General features: G+C 33.8%; 1 protein-coding gene across 3 annotated transcripts in view; it reads left to right on the forward strand.

Annotated features, from left to right (window-relative positions):
* LOC127866100 (cAMP-dependent protein kinase regulatory subunit-like) overlaps positions 1–11715 on the forward strand; it is a 156405-nt gene extending 144690 nt beyond the window's left edge. For all 3 annotated transcript variants that reach the window (XM_052406503.1, XM_052406504.1, XM_052406501.1), the window contains 5 exons: positions 311–370; positions 4249–4309; positions 5784–5905; positions 7177–7258; positions 8019–11715. In XM_052406503.1, the coding sequence (XP_052262463.1) occupies positions 311–370; positions 4249–4309; positions 5784–5905; positions 7177–7258; positions 8019–8191 (498 nt within the window). In that variant the 3' untranslated portion in view covers positions 8192–11715. The remainder of the gene's footprint in view (positions 1–310; positions 371–4248; positions 4310–5783; positions 5906–7176; positions 7259–8018) is intronic.
* The last annotated feature ends 8615 nt before the right edge of the window (positions 11716–20330 follow it).

The following is a 20330-nucleotide window of genomic DNA, read 5'->3' on the forward strand; positions in this document are numbered from 1 at the left end:
TAGGCCCTCTTGTTATTGAATTGATATTTACAGTTTACTACAGTTTTACTGGAATTGTACACTTATGATGAAGCCATGTGCATGTTAAAAAAGAATTATTAACAAATAAAAAAGAAAAGGCACCAAGCCAGATTTAAATGATTGAGGGTGATGCTTCATTAATCTGGTCATCTCCACGAATTCACCTCAACAATACAATGTTTTCATTCATTATCTTCAATATTTTACTATTTGCAGTGCTTGTAACCATATGAAAACATGTCGAATATTGCATTATTCATGATGCTGCTTATGTTTGTGTTGGTTCTAGGCCAAAGGAGATGTGAAACTGTGGGGCATTGACAGAGACAGCTACCGCAGAATCCTCATGGTAAGTCTACCAATTTATATAGGAACTTCTACTATCACGGGTTTGCTTCAGTTTAAATCAAGGGGACACCAGTCTTCAGGTTGAGACTAAACCTTTACCACTTAGATAAGCATTTTGAGGCATTTGTAGTCAATTAGAAAGTTAAATTTAATCATAGACCTTTCTTACTAGATTTAAGTTTTAAATGATTATTTTCCAACCCTTAGATACTGATCAGCTGCAAAGAGCATTAAACCTGAACAGACTGCGAGTTCCTCGCAGGCTGTTCTGGTTTTATGCTGTTTGCACATAGCCATTTTCTCTTTGCTCCTGAGTGGGAAAGTGTAAAGAAAGTGCCTACCGTATGTAGAAATGGTCTTATTCTGACTTCCTTGCTTTGTATATTAAAGTCCAGATCCTGTTGATCTAGAAACATGAAAATATTTCTTTGTAGAAGGGCAATGCAACTTTATTTAGTTTTGATACTCCTATTATATCAATTAATGAGGTAGGTTTGAAGAAAAAACTTAAATTTTGTTTAACTTTCATCATTTCATTATGGGACTTCCATAGCTGCAAAGGTCTAAAGAAGAAAAAGTTCATTCTTATTTTCAAAATTACTTGATATTATGGTACAGAATGGTGTAGCATAATGTAATGTACAGGGTGCAGCAGGAAAGGGGCAGCTGAAAATGTTGACAACTCTTGCAAATTATCATAGGATATGTAATTACTCAATGCAAGTAATGTCTTCATTTTTATTATTTTTTTAATCAGAGTATTTTATTCACAATTATGTATTGGCAAAAATATATTATTTTGATAAATATCAGTTTCACTCACAATCTTGTGTGGACAAGTCGCAAAGGGCAGCAGGTGTGTTTGGGGGGGGTAGAAAAAGGAGAAGGGCCAGAAAGTTACTAAATTCTGGTTGCTAAAGTTATATATATTATGGACAAACAAAGCACATGACAGTCCTGCTATTGTAATTTCCTTTCTTTCTTTCTTTCTTTCCAAAATGTCAACTTTCTGCAAAGTTAAAGGGTGCAAGCCCTGTTTAAGGATATTTAAATAATATGAAATTACACATAATTTCAACATGTCTTCTTTCACCCGCAATAATTGCTGCAAATAGATAACGACATGCAGTCAGAGATTGTTAAAATTGTTTTTTTTTTAATTAAGGCATCTTTTCAGCTTGGCCAGTGCACAAATCATATGGCACGAATGTCAGGAGCTTATAAAATGCAATAAATAATACGTTTTGAAATGAGCATTACGTGAATCTGTCATTTATCGTTCTGGAAAACTTTTTTAATGATAAACCTTGATGAAATAGGTTTCATGGAATTACTTACACTGACCTATATTTTCAAATCTAGGTCACTATATGTCCATTTCTAAAGAACTAAAATGAATCCTGCGGTTTCAACCTGAAATCATTATTTGAGTCCAATAAAAACTGTATGACAGACAAAATAGTTAGCATTTTTACCATGGCTATTTCTGGGATTTTAATGAGATCTACAAGTGGCCAATTGGTGCACAGTTATTTGAGTGAGACACATTCAGTGTATCGATAATGGCTCCTAGTTTAATACCCATGTGACTGTTTTTCCTCTAATATTTAGGAATATCTCCAATCTGTCTGTAAAGTGGTTTATTCCTATGCCAGACCCAGTTTGTATTTCCATTCATCACCTGCCATGAAGCCTCTAGTTAAAAGTTCAATTTCTGTCTAATCAGCTCCCAGCATGCCTCACAGAGTATAAAGAATGGCCAATAAGTCAAGTGTCAGAGAACATTGATTGGTTTAGATTGATTAGAACATTGCAAGGATTGATAAGAACTTTGGGAATCCCAAGCTTTGTTGTCAATGTATAACTTGCTTCTTTAAGCTTTAAAGTTGCTATCAATTTAATATCGATTAGTTGTAATCATGGGTTTTAGTCAGTTTATGACCCATTAATCAATTGTTATTACTTTGCATTTGTAGTGTTATAATATAGGAAACAAAATTTCAAAAACAGTTACAATAAGTATTCGTGCAGTTAAGTCTTATCATATGGTTATTCAATAATATGCAGGCTACATGCCAAAATATTTTCGTGCACGTCAAAGAATTTAATATTCCAAGTGTAGACATATCAATAAACATAGACATTATAAAAGTTTGAACTGGAAAAGCGTATACCTATTCTGTCTTTGAACTCTGGTTATAATATTCTGTACAAAGCTTTAAACTGGTTTCCATATTTTATGAAGGCTTGATGTCTTACTTAATGTGGTTTCTAAATTCTATCTGAGACTGAACTTGTGTACTGATTATAATGAATATAGATAACTATCTGAGACTGAGTGTGTTAATCTAGATAACTAGTTGGTTTCCAAATGAAGGTAATAGAAAGGCAGCTTATATTATAACTGCATTATAATATATAATTTGCTTTGCCACATACCGGTAAGTCTTGACAAACTACATACTGTACAAGTCTGAAGAATGGAAGATGGTATAAGAGTAAAAGTAATAATAGTTTGAAAGATGTTAACTGGTATACCGGTACTTGTAAGGAAAATATATCTCGGACTTAATATGTAAATGTGTTTCTCATGAAAAATTGTGTGTGATTATATACCCCCATTACCATTGGTAAAGTGGGCTATATAGGAGTCACTTTGTTGGTTTGTCTGTCTGTCCCGAAATTTCATCCGATCTTCACCAAACTTGGTCAGAAGTTGTATCTAGATAATGTCTAGGTCACATTTGAATATGGGTCATGCTGGGTCAAAAACGAGGTCACAGAGTCACTTAGTGCGTTTTTAACCGAAAGTTTGTCCGGACCATAACTATGTCATTTATCATTAGATTTTAAAATGACTTGGTACATTTGTTTACCATCATTAGACGGTGTGTCGCGCGAAAGAATTTTGTCGATATCTCCAAGGTCAAGGTCAAACTTTGAGTTCAAAGGTCAAATGCTTGTCCGGGCCATAACTTTGTTGATTATTGTGAGACTTAAAAATCATTTGTTCACCATCATTGGAAGGTGTGTCGCGCGAAAGAATTACGTCAACATCTCCAAGGTTAAGGTCATCCTTTGAATTTAAAGGTCAAAAATGGTCATAAATGAGCTTGTCCTGGCCATAACTATGTCTTTCATTGTGAGATTTTAAAATCATTTGGCACATTTGTTCACCATTATTGGACGGTGTGTCACGTGAAAGAATTATGTAGATATCTGCAACATCAAGGTCACACTTTGATTTCAAAGGTCAAAAATGGCCAATAACGATCTTGTCCGGACCATAACTATGTCATTCATTGTGACATTTTAAAATTACTGGGTACATTTGTTCACAATCATTGGACGATGTGTCTCGCGAAAGAATTACGTCGATATCTCCAAGATCAAGGTCACACTTGGAGTTCAAAAGTCAAAAATGATCATAAATGAGCTTGTCCAGCCATAACTATGTCATTCATTGTGAGATTTACAAATTACTCTGTACATTAATTTGTTCACAGTCATTCGACGGCGTGTCATGCGAAAGAATTCATGAATTCAAAGGACAAAATGGCCATAAATGATAATGGCATAATAATTCTTAAATTATATTCTCTTGTTTTGTGAAGACAACATGCAAAATAGTCTGTGTCAATGCGTCACGTGGGGGTATACGTCACGTCTGTTACAAAGCTCTAGTTGTATTCAGTTAGCGTTTTTTCAGAGAGGTGCAATTAGAATTATAAAATCCCTTGTGTTTGGCATTTTATGCTGTGGATTTATTCTGTGTATTATTCAGGGTACCACAATTAAGAAAATTAAATCTGTAATGTTGGACAATGTATAATGTGTATTTATTCTTTATGATGGGCATTATTATGTACTTTTTTTTAGGGAAGCACAATTAGAAAGAGGAAGATGTATGAAGAGTTCTTAGGAAAAGTCTCCATTCTTGGTAAGTCAGCATGCACAGTTTGGTTTCCTATAAACTTAAGCGGTCTCCACAGTCTCATTTGGGATGACACTTTATGCACATGCATTAAGCCTGTTTTTTTAGGTCGTGGCTAATTTTAATTTCAGACCAAATAAATCCAAAGCCACTGATCATGAAAGTAGTTGTTTGCTATAGACGTTTTGTCTACATTGGTTTCCCAATTTAATCCCAATGTGAGTAATAATGTCCTTTCACACTTTCTGAGAACATAAATTTTTCCTATCATTATTTAAACTGAAGTACAAGGCTCATGGCAACCATTTTTCCATTAATGGAAAAAAAGGAAATCACGCCATTCAATCAGTGATTGATAATGACGTAAAATCCTTATGTGGACATTGTGAATGCTTCAAACACTTCCATACAGAACTGCAGCGACATTGTTGCAGAGATTTATTTGCCTGATGTTTCCAATGTTCAACATTAATAACATCAGACGGATGTTTTCTAGGATGAAAATCAAACAATAGAAACATACACTGTCTGATTATGTGGCTCCAGGCCATCAGGGAGGAGGTTATAGATTGGGAAATTTTCATCAGAAAAGATTATTTGTTTTGAGCTTGTTCCAATTTTTCATCCCTTTCTAATTGTCTATCCATCTGTCTGGGGGAGATTGTATAATAATGCGTGTTATTGGATCATTCATGATTCTGTAAATGGTTGTTATTCCATTGTATTTATTGACTAACAGTGAATAGATTGTGGTTGTTAAAGCATTGAACAAGAATAATTTTATGGTTAGTAGAATTTATAAATATCATATTATTGGGTGAATCTATAAACTAGGTTTGTCATGACTCAGTAGATTACATTATAACTTCAAATGTGTAATCATATAGAACAAATTGGTTCCCACTGAGTGGGACAGACTATAAAGGACACCATTTTCCTATTATCAGGGAAATGAAACAACAAATATGTTATTCTTTAGATATATCACACTCATCAATTAATGATTTTATGTGTGTTATTGATTGGGATCTTTTTAGAAAATATCTGAATATCTAATGGTGATATGTGTATAATAATTTTATATCTTAGTGCTAAAGCTAGCACCAAGATGTTCAGATATCTGTTGATATCACAACTAATTAAGAAATAATAATAAAAAACACTAAATATGAGTTACACTCTGAGGAAACAGAGTTTAAATGCATGTGCATACGTGTTGTCCAAGATTATTCTGTGCAGTCCGCAAAGGCTTATAAGGGACAACACTTTCTACTTAAACTGCATTTGTGTAAATAAGAGTCTCCCTTGAAACGAAAAATACAATGAAAGTGGAAAGTATTGTCCCTGATTAGCCTGTGTGGACTGCATAGGCTAATCTGGAACAAAACGTCACACACATGAATTAGGCCCCATTTTCTCAGAGGGAGGCTCCAAAGTCATATATAGTTGAATGTTCCTCTATGTGTTGTTGTGGTTACAGAGAACCTGGACAAGTGGGAGCGGTTGACTGTGGCTGATGCCCTGGAGCCAGTACAGTTTGAGGATGGGCAGGAGATTGTGAGGCAGGGGGAGCCAGGGGAGGACTTCTTCATCATCCTGGAGGTATGTTGCCTTGACAACTGAACAGTATTGTGGACATACACAAAAGAATCTGTGTCTCTGGCAACCAAACTAATGCTGAAAAAAGTTGATTATTAATTTTTAGTGATTTTTGTTTAAAGTATAAACAAATTAGGATTCATTAGATTGTATGCCATTTGCAATGTTTTTGTTTTTAACTGATATTGGATTCAAAATGAGTAATTTTGATCTATATTTATTAAGAAATAAACAAAAACAACTTAATCCTGTCCCCATGGGTCTAATAAAACAATTGCCCCCAAAATGCAATTATTGATTTTAATTTGGGTCTCTGTTTTACAACTCTTGGTCATATTGTTTGTACTGTGTGTATAAATTGTCTTAGAATGGTTAACAATTTATACATTTGGTATGATAAATTAGGCTGTAAATCATCATTGTATAATTATCCCCTGTCAAAAGGCAAAGAGATACAGAAATTGTAGGCGATATTCCATCCATGTGTGCTCCTATCCCGCACAATCTTCGGAGCGCAAAGACTCATTCATTTTGTGTGCAAATTTTTGTAAAAGTCCTACAGAATAATTATCTCCAAGTTATACTTTGCATTATGTCATGGTTTATAAGAAGTTATTTCCCTTTGTTTAAAATAACATGTAAAAGAATCTGTTCTCATTAGTGAAGTTGACTGTATCAAACTATCATTCTGACCACAATGCACCCCTGGCAGGGGATACTGTGTCTGTGACAGGTGCTTGTTACTAGTGTTGAAAGCTCTTTGTTTCAATTTCATTTCATACTATCATATTCTAACATTATGCTTGCTTCTCTGTATGGGAACAAAAAAGAATAATTGCTAATGTTATCAATAAAACAGCACAAGTTAAACTTCATAGCCATGCATTATTTTAGATAAAAGACTAAGTGTCAGTACCAAAACATTGTGTGAAGTGAAATCCTAATTTTTCAGATCATTGTGGTATGGTGTCTGCACTTAAGAACTCTACAACTAGTTTATTGGTACATAGAGAACAATAATTAGAGGCATCATGATTTAATTCACATATAATTATGTGTATGTGTGTATATGAATCTGCTGCTTGTAATTGTCCACTTGCCAGCTGTCCATTAAACATTTTGATGTTCCAATCACGTACTGGTTCATCACCTGCATTTTGATTATTGAAACACCTTGTCTTAACATCATTATATGTTAGATAACTTTAGTGGGTGGAGTGATAATTATTTTTTAATGCGCTTTATTCATGCTACTATTATTCCACCTGTTGCAGGGTTCTGCTGCCGTGTTACAGAGACGCACAGAGAACGAGGACCCGGTGGAAGTGGGTCGTCTTGGATCCTCAGACTACTTTGGTATGCAAATAAGCCTCCTTCTGGGAAAATTGGGCGTAATGCATGTGCGTATAGTGTAGTTCCAGATTAGCCTGTGCAGGCTGCATAGGCTAATCAGGGATGATACTTTCTGCCTTAACTGGATTTTTGTTTCGAAAATACTTCCTTTAAAACAGACTGCACAGGCTAATCTTTCTTTGATAATCAGACAAACACAAAAGTAAGTTTATTTGAATAGAATAATCAACTAGTATTTGTCTGCATTCAATTTGTTTCATATACTTATTGCTGATTTGACATATTATACATTCATATTTGAATATCAGTTGGTATGATACACAATATTGTATTCTCTTTGATCTGATTGGGTCGTAAAATAAATGCAGTTGTCTTTTATTCTATTAAAATACTTCTATTGAAAGCAATGAGTCACCCCTATCATATAATTACATGAATGCCTGATAAAATTCCTACTTTGCCATTTAATCCTTGCTATGGTGTTAACAACAACACTGGTAGACTCTTATTCTTGATATAAGAAGTCATAAGGGGGTAATTTAAGAAATTAGCGATGGTAAGTTTTCTCAAAACTTGGCTTTAATAGCGAGTTTTAAAATAAATTATGGAACCATGAAATATTGGGACAAATGAGGACAGCAGGACAAACAGCCCGAAAGCATGACTGTCTGCCTAAGTTGATACATATGGCATGTATAATACTGTGAACAAATTTAAAGAAATGATTTCATTTCCTTATATAATGAGCTCTTAAATGTTTCAGGTGAGATTGCACTGCTATTGGACAGACCTCGCGCTGCCACAGTCATTGCCCGTGGACCTCTCAAATGTGTCAAACTAGATCGCGGTCGATTTGAACGTGTTCTAGGACCTTGCTCGGACATTCTTAAACGAAATATCTCTCAGTACAATAGTTATGTATCTCTTACCGTGTAATAACATGTCATATTTTGAATTGTTCAAATTTAAATAGTAGATTGTTTTAATTGCAGAATTTTCAGGCCATATGCAGCTATTTAATCTGTTCAAAGTATTTTTTATCTTCTTTTTTTCATGAATTGTTGCAATTGTGAACATTTTGACCAATATAAGAATCTTGAACTGATTGAGACAAACCTATTATCTTTGGAGATATATAATGCTGATTATTGGAAATCTTCTACAATTCTACATTATTAAAAAAATCTAAATTGCTTTGGGGGTTTTGTGCTCCCCATTTTATGTGTGCATGGCATATAGATTGTTTCTTGTATTTTCCTCTGTCTTTCTCACTTTTTGTGTCGAGCTTCACTACACAAGTATTGGTGTGAGAAGAATAAAACTTAGCATACAAACCAACCAGCATGTCCTCTTGGGCAGCTCCATATATATAGATATATAGACAGATTAATGGCAACCCATATTTTACATAAATATACATTTTTTAGCTTGTGTCTGGTGAAACTCAAAATAGAGTTGTTGTCCCTGTGTATACGAAAGTATTGCTTTTAAGGTAGTGAAACTTTGCATATTAATCAGCATGGGATGTTGGTCATGTCAATACTTTTGTCGAAATTTTCTTCACATCCAGACTTATTGCCCCTTTGTTAAGAAAAAATAATAACTCATATCCCATGCACTTGAAATTCTTGCTGCATATGGGCTGAAGCTGTCCATACAATATAGCCACCATATGGAATTGTGCACCCCCATATTTTGGTTCCTTTTTTTCCTACAACTTGTGATTTCAGCCTAAAGCTGGATGCGGGGGCCTCCCTGTCATTATGAACACATTTGTTAATGATAAATTATCTTGCAAAATGTACTTTTTGAAAGTCTGATAGTGAGAGATACATGTAACCTGAGATCTGACAGATAGTCAGTATTTCTTAACACTAGCTGAACATGTATAGTTCTTCCACACTCTGTATATTTTGTATATCTTATTGTGGTGGTCTATTATACAGCAAATTTTAATTTGATATGAAAAAAAATACTATACAGAATTCTATAATCATAATGTTTTAAATATTTTAAATTAATTCACATTTCATCATAATGTTGAAATGCTTTTTTTGCATAATAAATTCCGTTCACAATCAATTTCTTTTCTTTTTCTGAAACAAACATGGTCTGAAAATTCTTCAATTTTAGATGTTCTTTTTGTTATATAAATTACCATAGCAATAATAATTCACTAATTACATCGTACATTGATTTATTGTGCAAATGTGATAAGGATTGTTTGAACGTTTGAATCTTTAAGGGATTTGTCCTTGAAGTAAGAAAGCATGCTCTATTTTCGTATGACGTTTACGTACACTTACCTAAATTGAGTTGAGTTACAAGAATAGATGCCCATCAGGCTACCACAATTTTAGCCATTACTTAATAAATATGTATATGGAACATGTATTATACACTAAGGAAATAATCTAACACTCTCTTGCAGCATATTGAGATTTTTTCATGGCTTAATTGCTGCAATGATTACTGAGTTAGCTATCCACAGTTGTCTACATGCATGTTGGTGTGGATATGCAGAATTTGAATATAATTTGTTGAATTGTAAATCTTATATGGTATATCTCACATATCTAAGTTATATTGTTAACACTTGCAAGTCCCTTAGTTAAGAGTTATCCTGTGCTTGAATTTGTTAGGTTGTTTTTACTTATAGCAAGTTTGCATTTTTACGCATTTAAACATTAGCAAATATAGTTTTATTGTTGCAAGTCAACAAAAATGGTCCCTGTCATATATGGTTATGGCTTTAGTATTATTTATAAAGTACATGTGTTTTATCAGGAGATTATTCTTAAAAAATTGCGATTCACTGTAATTATGTCTTAGATATTTGTTCAATTATGACATGTTGTGTGAATTTTTTTTTTAATCTGTATGATCTGTTTGGTGAATGTTCTGTTTCGACAGATCATATAAGTACAAATCTGTGGAAAGTATTACTTGTAATATGAACCATTGTTTTTCTATAATTTACATATTGAATCCTCAGAAATGTTGGGGAAACCATGCTGATATTGAAATGTCATTGATTGGAGATCATTGAATTTTAGTAAAAAATATGAAACTGGAATATATTTATCACACAATATCAGGGAATAAGAGATTATTGCCTCTGTGATTAAGTTCCTTTACACTTTAAGAGGCATGAAAGCAACTGATTTTTTTGTTATTGAAAATGACATTTAACTTCTAAAGTGTTCACACTTTATCAGATATTTTCTGAATTGACATACATGCAATGTAGGTAACAATGCCCCATTATCATTATTGAATACTTATTTAACAAAAAGCACACACAAAAACAACAAAGTATTGTTTGTGTTTAAATGCTATGATATATGTTGATATATGAACCATTTTAATTATGTATCTTGTGTATCAATTACGACTGTATTTTTGTCATACCATTTAACAATTATTAAGATATATTCTGTATCAACATTACATTTTTAGCAGCTCCCTTGGAAAGCCTGGTTTATCCACAGAGAACGTCATTTATATTGTCATACTCCATACATTAGCTTCCTATCTCATAGGAGGGGTTTGGGACAGTTTTGTGTGTACACTATCTTCATGTATTTCTTACAGAAGATGTTCACTTCTCCTTTATCAGGGCTTATTAGCATAGGAGCAAAGAAAACTTATCTGGAAGTTTGGCTTTTAATGGAAAAGTTATATGTCAGAGTATGTCTCCGTGAGGATTGCAGACTGTCTCTATGAGAACTTGTCAGTATCTCAGCATTCACTCGCAAAACAAGCTCAGCTTAATTTAAGGCTTCACATTAAAACATGATCCCACCCAAAACTGGTGTTCTGCAGGCATGAGATTCCTATGTGAGTGAAGTTATATTCCTTCCTTTTGTTACCTTCAATTTACAAAATGTTCATTACTTTGTTGCATCTGATTTATGGTAGGTGCTTTAGTAAAAGGGTAAATATGTTTCCTGCCTAGAGGTTTTTCCAAAATCACTCCTCTGTTCCTGTTTAAACTGTTAGTCTAATATATTCCAGTAATTAATAAAGTTATAAACTTGTTTCTATGTTCTCCTTAATGGCATTTGAATAGTTTGGTCACATTATTTATGTGATAAGTTTTTTTCTGTTTCCTTTACCGCCCTGTATAGAACAAATATTGAGAAAAGCGAAGAGTCGTAATTATGCCATACTTATTTGTTTGTGAAACGTGTGCAAGTTGTAAAGTTTGTGAATGGTCGTATGAGTATTTCTGTAAAACATCAACAAATGTACATATAACCGATAACTGTAGATTAATGATATTACTGCTTTAAAAGTATGTGTTGTTTGTGTGGTTAAACTGCGAATAACCCTTTTGACAACACTGCTCGCATTTTAACCTCAGCTTGTTGTGATGTACAGGTAGATTTGCTATTTTGGATGAGTATTTAAAATGTCATGTTTTAAATGAACTGGTTTGAAATAAAGGATGAAATGTACACGTTTCGTTGTGTATTAAAGACCCCTTAAAAACTGGGCGTTTTATGGGAATGCCCATTACCTCTCGGGAAAGCTTGTGCTTAGCATTACGTTATGCAGGATTTTTGTAAAACATTTTGCATACTTACTCATATTGTGAGAAAGGGCAGGCCATAGCTCAATGGCATACTTCAATCAGAGACATAAGCTCAAGTACAAGCAAACAATTCTACCAGACTAACAATATTTACATCAGAGAACTATATCAAGGGTGCATCTTTGTGACATTTGCACTCTTCTATCTTTCATTTGTTCGTGCGTATTTGAAATTCCGCTGCAATATTTTAAAGACAATACTGATTTTCTCTGATTTATTATAATGTACATGTATGCGCAACAACGGTGTTTCAAAACGAAAGCGTCCATAATATGTGTCCTTGCACCGAGTACACGAATAAGCGTCATTGTATTTGAGGGTTGTAAAACAAAAGTAAAAAAAAAAACAACTTACCGAGCAGCCATCGGAAACCAAAAAAAAACTAAATCATTGTGTGGGCACAAATCCCACAGTGACTGATATTGATTGTGAAAAAAATAACACACACCTTTCAACTTGTTAAAGCTCTACCTAAATGCAGATACAATTTGTGCCTTTCACAATCACAATCTGATTCAGAATAAATTTTATTTCAACAGCAATTAAAAAGTCATTCATTGCTATTTTAACCTGAAACATTTATATAAATTTATATAATTTAATATATAAACATTTATAGTGTTTGCCCTATCATGAAGTCATATCTGCGTTTCAGTGCCCGATTAAACACTTAATTTGTCAAGTTATTACTTCTACTTCTGAATGTAGTTTCGACGATTCGTTAAGAAACTACCTTCGTTTCATTTACTTATAGTAGCCGACAAGTAGGCAAATGCACGACGAATCCTTTGTGTAAATTGTCACACATACACGTGCAGTATTTAAATAGACGCATGGAGCTTTACTGGTTGTCCTTTAAGTAAAGAAATGGCTCGCTGAACTTGTTAATAATTACGCAGTTACAGTGCTTGCTATTACTGAGCTCGTGATTAAGACACACACACTTTCCTTTCATTTCTTTGAGGGAAATTCCACAAAAAGTAACATGTTCTATTTAATAATATTATGAACTCGTGAAAGCGCTTCCGTGCCTCTATAAAACAAAACTGTAAAACAATTCTTCGAAGTAATTACTGTACCAAAGTGTATGTTCCCTTCTATTTATTTTAACGACGTGGATTATTTCTGTCTTCTCCGCCAAACTTACAACGACATGGAGCAGTTCTGTGTATTCTCCAGTATATTGTATTCATTTTTGCTTTTAATCAAAACTTATTCCGGTGTGCTCAGGTGAGCGAATCTGCAACTCGCTTTCTTGTTTCTTTCAATTAAAATTACAAATTAAAAATTCAAATGACGTGGACAATTAACATGATTGCAAAATCTTTTTTTTTTCGGAAAAAAAGATCAGCAGCCACGGAGACACTGTTCCAGTTTGTCTTTCTGTCTTGTCTTCTTGTGCTGGTTTGTAATAAAGGTGCGAGTTTGCCCAGACCGTCTTCTTTTTGTCTACAGCAACGACATGACCACATGCAATTTCGGGACTTTGGAAGCTGGGTTCTGCCCTTTCATGAGATAGACATCGATCCTGGAAACGGGTACTCTATCTCCAGGACGAGACCATACTAGATGTCACGGTTGGGTTACTTCCAACTGATGGCCTTTTGGAATTTTATTTTAGTGTATATATAAGAAGAACTTTCGCTATTGGAAACAAATGTTTATTTCGCAAATCGTGTTTTAGGCACAAATTTATCAACAAATGCATTGAATAACAAAAACTAAAATGATTGAGTACATGTAAAACTGACCACGTTTTAATATGTTTAAAGTTGGTAGCATTAATAAGAATTTTAATAATATTTCCGAAGTAAGAATTAGAGGGAATATATATTTCATCGTTGTTTTAAACGAAATCGTATAAGATAAATTCTAGAACTAATATAATTTAACAGTAAATATGTTTCAACAATTTTAATATTTATCACCATAATACTTAAAGGTTCATAAATTATGTTCGATTTTCATTCATTTTTGAGAGAAGTTCGTGATATGGTGCTACATATATGTTGGGTCGAGACAGTGCGCTCGCGCGTTTGTTTAATCTGATCGAACTCACGATCATGAGATTGCATTGCTTATTCCAGTTTCACTGTTCCACTTAAAAAAATTGAATTCAAAATGGCGTTTTTGCCATTTTAGGACCAAGGGAAATAATTCAAGAGACAGCAAGGCGTATTTTACTCAAGTGGTAGTTCTTCGTTTAATGCTGTATTAATTAGATCTTTTCACAGATTTTGGCATGTATTGAAGTTTGTCATGAAATACTTTATATTGATAAATATAAACATTGGATCTAAAAAGCTCCAGTAACAAAAAAGAATAAAATTACTTAAAGAAAAAAGGAACCTTTACCTGGGCTCAAACCACTAACGACTGTAGTGAAAGTCTAATGCCTAGACCACTCGACCATCCGTGCTCACACAAGTAGTGCTGTATTTTATAATTTATATAAGCAATCCTCGTTGTGTAACAAAATATAACGATATTAACAGAACTCTCCAAATTATTCAATCGTTTCGCGTTCCAACACTTTATAATTTTCAGGTTTTGAAATCGTCAAAAGATGCATCTTATGGATTGTTTAAATCTTGGTATTACTTGGTATGTTCAGTATTACTGATTCCTAACATATATCATAACACCAACAACGAAATTTGCGAATATGAAACAATTTCTTTTTTTATTTTGCCAATTTACCAAAACGTGAAAAGGTCCCTTTAAAGCACGAATCACTGGTTACATTTCCGGATTGCAAATGCGTTGTACTTGTTACGCCGCGTATATTCACATCGCCGCATTAACGTCAGCAAACTTGCCAAGTCCCCGAATCGACACACACATGAACACATTAACAGACCGTTTCTCAAGCAGACGTTTTCCGCGATTATTATTATTATTATTTTATTTTTTGTAAGGCGAAATAAGGTTTAGGATCTGCAAAAGGATCTCACCGCAAGTGTTCGCCGTAAACGTGGATTTTCGTCGAAAAACTCAACTTCAACAACCGATTTATACATTTCCAGTTTATGGTGCCAACAGCGCACAGATTAAAGAATATTTGGACAATTTTAATAATTGTTTACTGTGCCGGTATGTGAACCCGGCACTTTTTGGACCAAATTGTATCGCACTAAAACTGCAATGGATCATGCAGTTTCTGAGACCTATTGGCGTATTAAATTCATCATTTAGTAAGATACAAACTATGTTCGTTTGGTTTTACTTTTTATCTTTTATCTTTATTTTTATCAATACTCAAATACAAAAATAAACTATCGTGAGCTCATTGAACTTCCAGACTGCATGCGACTACAACATGTCCAAACGACGTGCGTCTTATCGGCCCCCTGGGTCGATGTTTCCTTACAGTGGCGTTGAGACGGATTTGTGATAATCAAAATGCAAACAAACTGGAATCTTGATATTAATAATCAATATCTTCTAAACTTGATGTGTCACAGACATTGATACATGTTTGGACAAACAGACAAATCCACCAGTTAATTAATGACATGCGTTCTAAATATTTGTAAAACAAGAGCTTTGTTGCAGGCAATACAGCAGCGCCCTACGGGTTATTGTTTTCAATTGTTAATGCAACTATATCCACTACAATATTTGTCTGATAAAAAAATCAAATACCGTTGTTTCTTACCTTTTTCCAAACACATAGTTACATAGTTTCATCCACTTTCAATTATTTTTTAGTTAGTGCAGAATAGAGATTTAAGTTTTTACTTATTTTTGTTACAATTGCTACCGTAATTTTCGTATGAAAAACGAGCTGATATAAGGTTCATGCCTCCATATGGCCCTCTAACTATAAAAATCTAACGAGGGACGGCCTATACTATTTTGATGAAACTTCCTTTGCTTTCTTTATAATCATCTTCAAAATAACGCCATTCAGGCTCAGCTGTGCAAGTTTTAGCCAAATCCGCAAAGCGGGGTTAGAGGTGTGAAGCACACGAACATTTGTTCCAATATTTAATTATTTATGCTTTTGTAGGCAGTAAAATCCCCAATCCACTGCAGTTATAGATGAGTTCATCACAAAATACTTTTTGGACAATATCTTTTTTAATAAAAAAACAAACAAACAAAAAATTCGCAATTATTTTACATCCTGTCCGGTCTGTTTACCGAGCGCCCAAAGTTGGGCACCATTAACCTGCAGACACATGGGATATATAGCTATAGTACCGCCAACGCCTTTTTCCGTGGGTTGACATGTCTGAAAACGCTCGACCTCTTTGGATGGAACCTTACAATCGCACGTGTCACTGACAACCCTTAACCCATTTATGCCTATCGTCTAGAAAAAAGGTCTTGGCAATCAGCGTAGACCTCATCTGGGTCTGCGCTGTTTGCTTAAAGGAATTTCTGTAAGAAATATTCTAAATAAAGAAATAAATATACTAGACATCCCTAATTTTGGAAATAAATTGAATCATTAATTGATCCAATTTAGAAGGATGAGAGTCCACTAGGCATAAATGGGTTAATCTAGCGAACAAAAAACAACTCGGACTGCTAGTGTGACATTGCTTAATTAGCCACCTCGTCTGTTTACACGCGTATTGCACTGACAATTAATGTTACGATTTATAGAAATATGCGAGTAACCCATTCACTCACAATGATCATTCAATATAGTTTAAGCGTTGCAAAAAATCAACAACACATTAAACATTATATTAAATTGTTCGCGTTGTTTTTGAAAACACGTATCTTTTCGTGAAAGTAGCCATATTATACATGCATATTAATTCACGAGAATTCAATTATAAAAAAAGATATTCGGTGGATTAAAGTCACACTAACTTAACACCATATTATAAACGTATAATGTGTTCAACTATATGGCAACCATTATAGCCGCTTGATGCACATGCAGCAAGGTCAACAATATGACGAGGTGATGTGCAAAACAAATAGTGTATAACCAGGACGCTTCATACAATTTGCTGATAACAAAGTTTGGCTTGTAACAATCAGCATTTTGTAACGGTCTTCGCGATAATCAGAGAGGCTCGAACAAATATCATTTCATGATAAATTTGTAGTTTTCGGTCTTAAATTTGTCATCTTCAATGAAATTGTGCTAGTGCAGCTGATACGACGAGGTCACGAAGGGTCAATGATTAGGTGTCTAGACGTGTGTGCCATTTTTCGTAAATTGTGTTCACATATCGTTTGTTTCGTTAAAATATTTAATTATTATAGCTGCTATGCCGCTAAAATGAAAGTTTAAGACATTGTAATATTGTTCTCAATACGCAAATGATTGTGTTGATCATATCCTGCTATACTCGTTTGTGACGTACTCTGTGACGTATTCGTCTTCACAATTTGCCTGCCACAAACTTCAGCAGACGGTAATGAATCTGTTTCATGGACATGGGCAAATACTAATAAATGTCTGAATTTCACAGCATCCTTGTGTGCGTCTATCAGGTACTAGATGTTAGACTTGATTAAGACATCAGAATACTTACCTACTTGCTTATACATGTACATGTAAAATTTACAATACAGTAAAATGTACATGTAGTATACTAAGCGTTTGTTATCTTGATATATACATATGTTTTGTAACCACATGCACACATTTTATATTGAATGATAATACATTGGTTTGCTCTATGGAATATCCAAATAACATAACGGTTGAACGGATTTCAAAAATTAGACCGCAGTCTTATGCAATACAGTTGTTGTTAATCATCAATAATTTAAAACTTATGATTTCTGATTAACTTCAGTATCAGAGCATACTTTATTTAAGTCGAAATATTTAATAACTGAAGTATTCTTTGACTAAAATGTAAAGAAAATAATGTAAATCACCATGCACATGTTCAAGAGGCGAAATATCGTGAAACTTTATTATTTTAAACTAGTTAGAATATATCAGTCCATATTCAACAAAGGCAGTAGCTATACTCCAACGCCGCAGCCATTGTGTAAGTGATTGGTTCCAGTACGTTTGTAGCGACGTTATTTCCGGTTTATTGCGATGTTGTTACTATTTGCTCAAAACCGTTACCATTTGGTCCTGCTTTACCTTGAGTATTGTTTTGAGAAACGGCAGAGTTGCTGTTTGAATCGAGTTCAGTCAATTTTCAGCTCCACGAGTTACAGCATAAGCCTCCAGGGTTGGTGGTGTAAAACTGTGTATGATTAATTCAAAAGACATAGTATTTTTATATAATGGATGGTTTTCATATAATATATTTTATTCAACATTGCATTGAGTTTGATAAAAAAGGGTTAAAACACATCAAAGCATCACTTATCGTCCAATAAATCCAATAAAGTTACAGTGTGGAACCCCAACAAGTCAAGTGAAATAGCAACCTGATCAGGGTATAGCTGAGTTGGAGTCGGAAGCTCTATTGTATCAATACAGTGCATCATTGTGATCGTTGACCTCAAATTATGACCTAATTATTGAAGCTTCATGGTGTTTTCGAGCGACAAAGATGTTTTTTTCGTAATCCAAAAATGGTTGAGTAACTTAAAGTCTTGTCACTTAGTAGAGTGACACCAATACATTTAAACTATTAATACAGTTTATATGAATGTCATTTTGAAGTTGGATTAAACCCAACAGCTGAAACATGTTAAGCATTAGGGTTTTTAAATGGAATCTGAAAAAGTTCGTCTCGTATTGTATCGGGAAAGCAAACGGATGCGATCATCAGCCAGCCAATTTATACATGTTATTACAGTTATCAAATTTTCGAATCATCAGCGTGCTATTCTCTTTCATTGTTACGTAACATGATAACTGGGTGCATCACCTGCTATGTACTTGAGTTTAGATGCATCGTCTACGACACTGGATCTATTTACTGAAAAAGATGATACTACACATGATTACAAAACAAATCCTAAACATATGGTGTTATAGCAAATGACATGCCGAGGCCAAAATACATTTGTACTTCCTCGCTTAAATAGGTCGCTTTCAATATGCAATACATATATGATTTTGATATTGTATTGTTTTAGGTTACATGGATTTATTTTTAATAATCATTCCCTCACAGAACCATAAACTACTACTTATATGTTGTAATTTAAAAATTGTTAATGTTGCATAGCAAAGTAGTTAGCATTCCGTTATGGTCATTTGTATCACCCCTTGACGCTACGTCTTAAAATTGGAGGTAAGGTGTAAGGTATCTCGGTTTAAACCGTTGCGCCAGTCGATCAGACTTTAAAGTATTGATCACGCTTAATATTTTAAAGACAAGAAGAATCCAAAAATAAACAAAACAGATTGTTTCGTTAAACATCGTGGGGTAAAATTGTATCAAAGCCATCAGGTCATATTTATAGTAAGATAATCCGAAAATCCATTTGTGACAGCACTTGAATTTATCAATGTCTGATAAGTTTACGCAGGATTATATTTTCATATCTGTAAACATTTCATATTTAAAATCGTTCTAATGTTTATGGTATCAATAGGTAATACTATTCTTGAACTAACAACCTCCACTAGTGCCCATGGTTTTGATTACCTCATTGTATACGGATTGCATGGGCACTGCTTAACATTGAATTCAACTATGTGTTTTCCACAGCTCAATATGTTCCAATATAAAATCATGTCGCATATATTTGAAACAGCGACTTTAGGCTTTTGCTATAATAATAATTTGTTGAAAATGAAACAAACAGAAATAAGGAAAAGTCACAGTTGAAAAACTAGTACCACATTTCACGCTATAAGTAATCATTAAAACTGAATTTTGATTGATAAAACACAACGTAAACACATCGGCAAACACTACTTCAGATAATGGCTACTGTACAACAGGCTGAAAAATATTTTCGCAAAATAAAACACGTTGACGTGTGTAGCATATAATGATTTGAAGCATGGTTTATAGAAAATTTCGTTATCACGAGAATGATAAATGATTATATACACACTAAGAATATGACATTTCCTCTCCAGGCATGGTTTTTAAAAATGCATATTAAGACTTTTAAAAGCAAGCAGTCGTTTTATTCTCATTCTTGATATAATTATGTTGTTGTCCTGAGCATTTATCCTGAAAATAAGGCACTGCGCATTTCATATTGCCATGCAAATGCTTAGATTTGATCAATAATCATGTGCGTCGTCATTTTCAACGAGATTTTAATAAACGCTTTCGGAAACACTTTACGAAGATTATTTTTTAATTTGAACTTAAGTATTGTACGACTACTTTTATCGAACGTCTCCTGATTTCGATCACTTTGTTTACATGAAGAACGCGGCTCTCGTGACTACGTTAAACGCATGCGTTCCGAGTATTTTTTTGAATTACATAACTACGCTTGAAAATAAATGCAGACACAAAAAAATAGGGAAAAAACAAGTATACTTGAATTTCGAAATCTTGCTTCAACTAAAATAATCCAAATGTATCCATATTCCATTCAATGTGTTTGGTTCTCTTCATTAAACTTCCA

The sequence above is a fragment of the Dreissena polymorpha genome, chromosome 2, assembly GCF_020536995.1.
Source record: "Dreissena polymorpha isolate Duluth1 chromosome 2, UMN_Dpol_1.0, whole genome shotgun sequence".
Taxonomy (NCBI): domain Eukaryota; kingdom Metazoa; phylum Mollusca; class Bivalvia; order Myida; family Dreissenidae; genus Dreissena; species Dreissena polymorpha.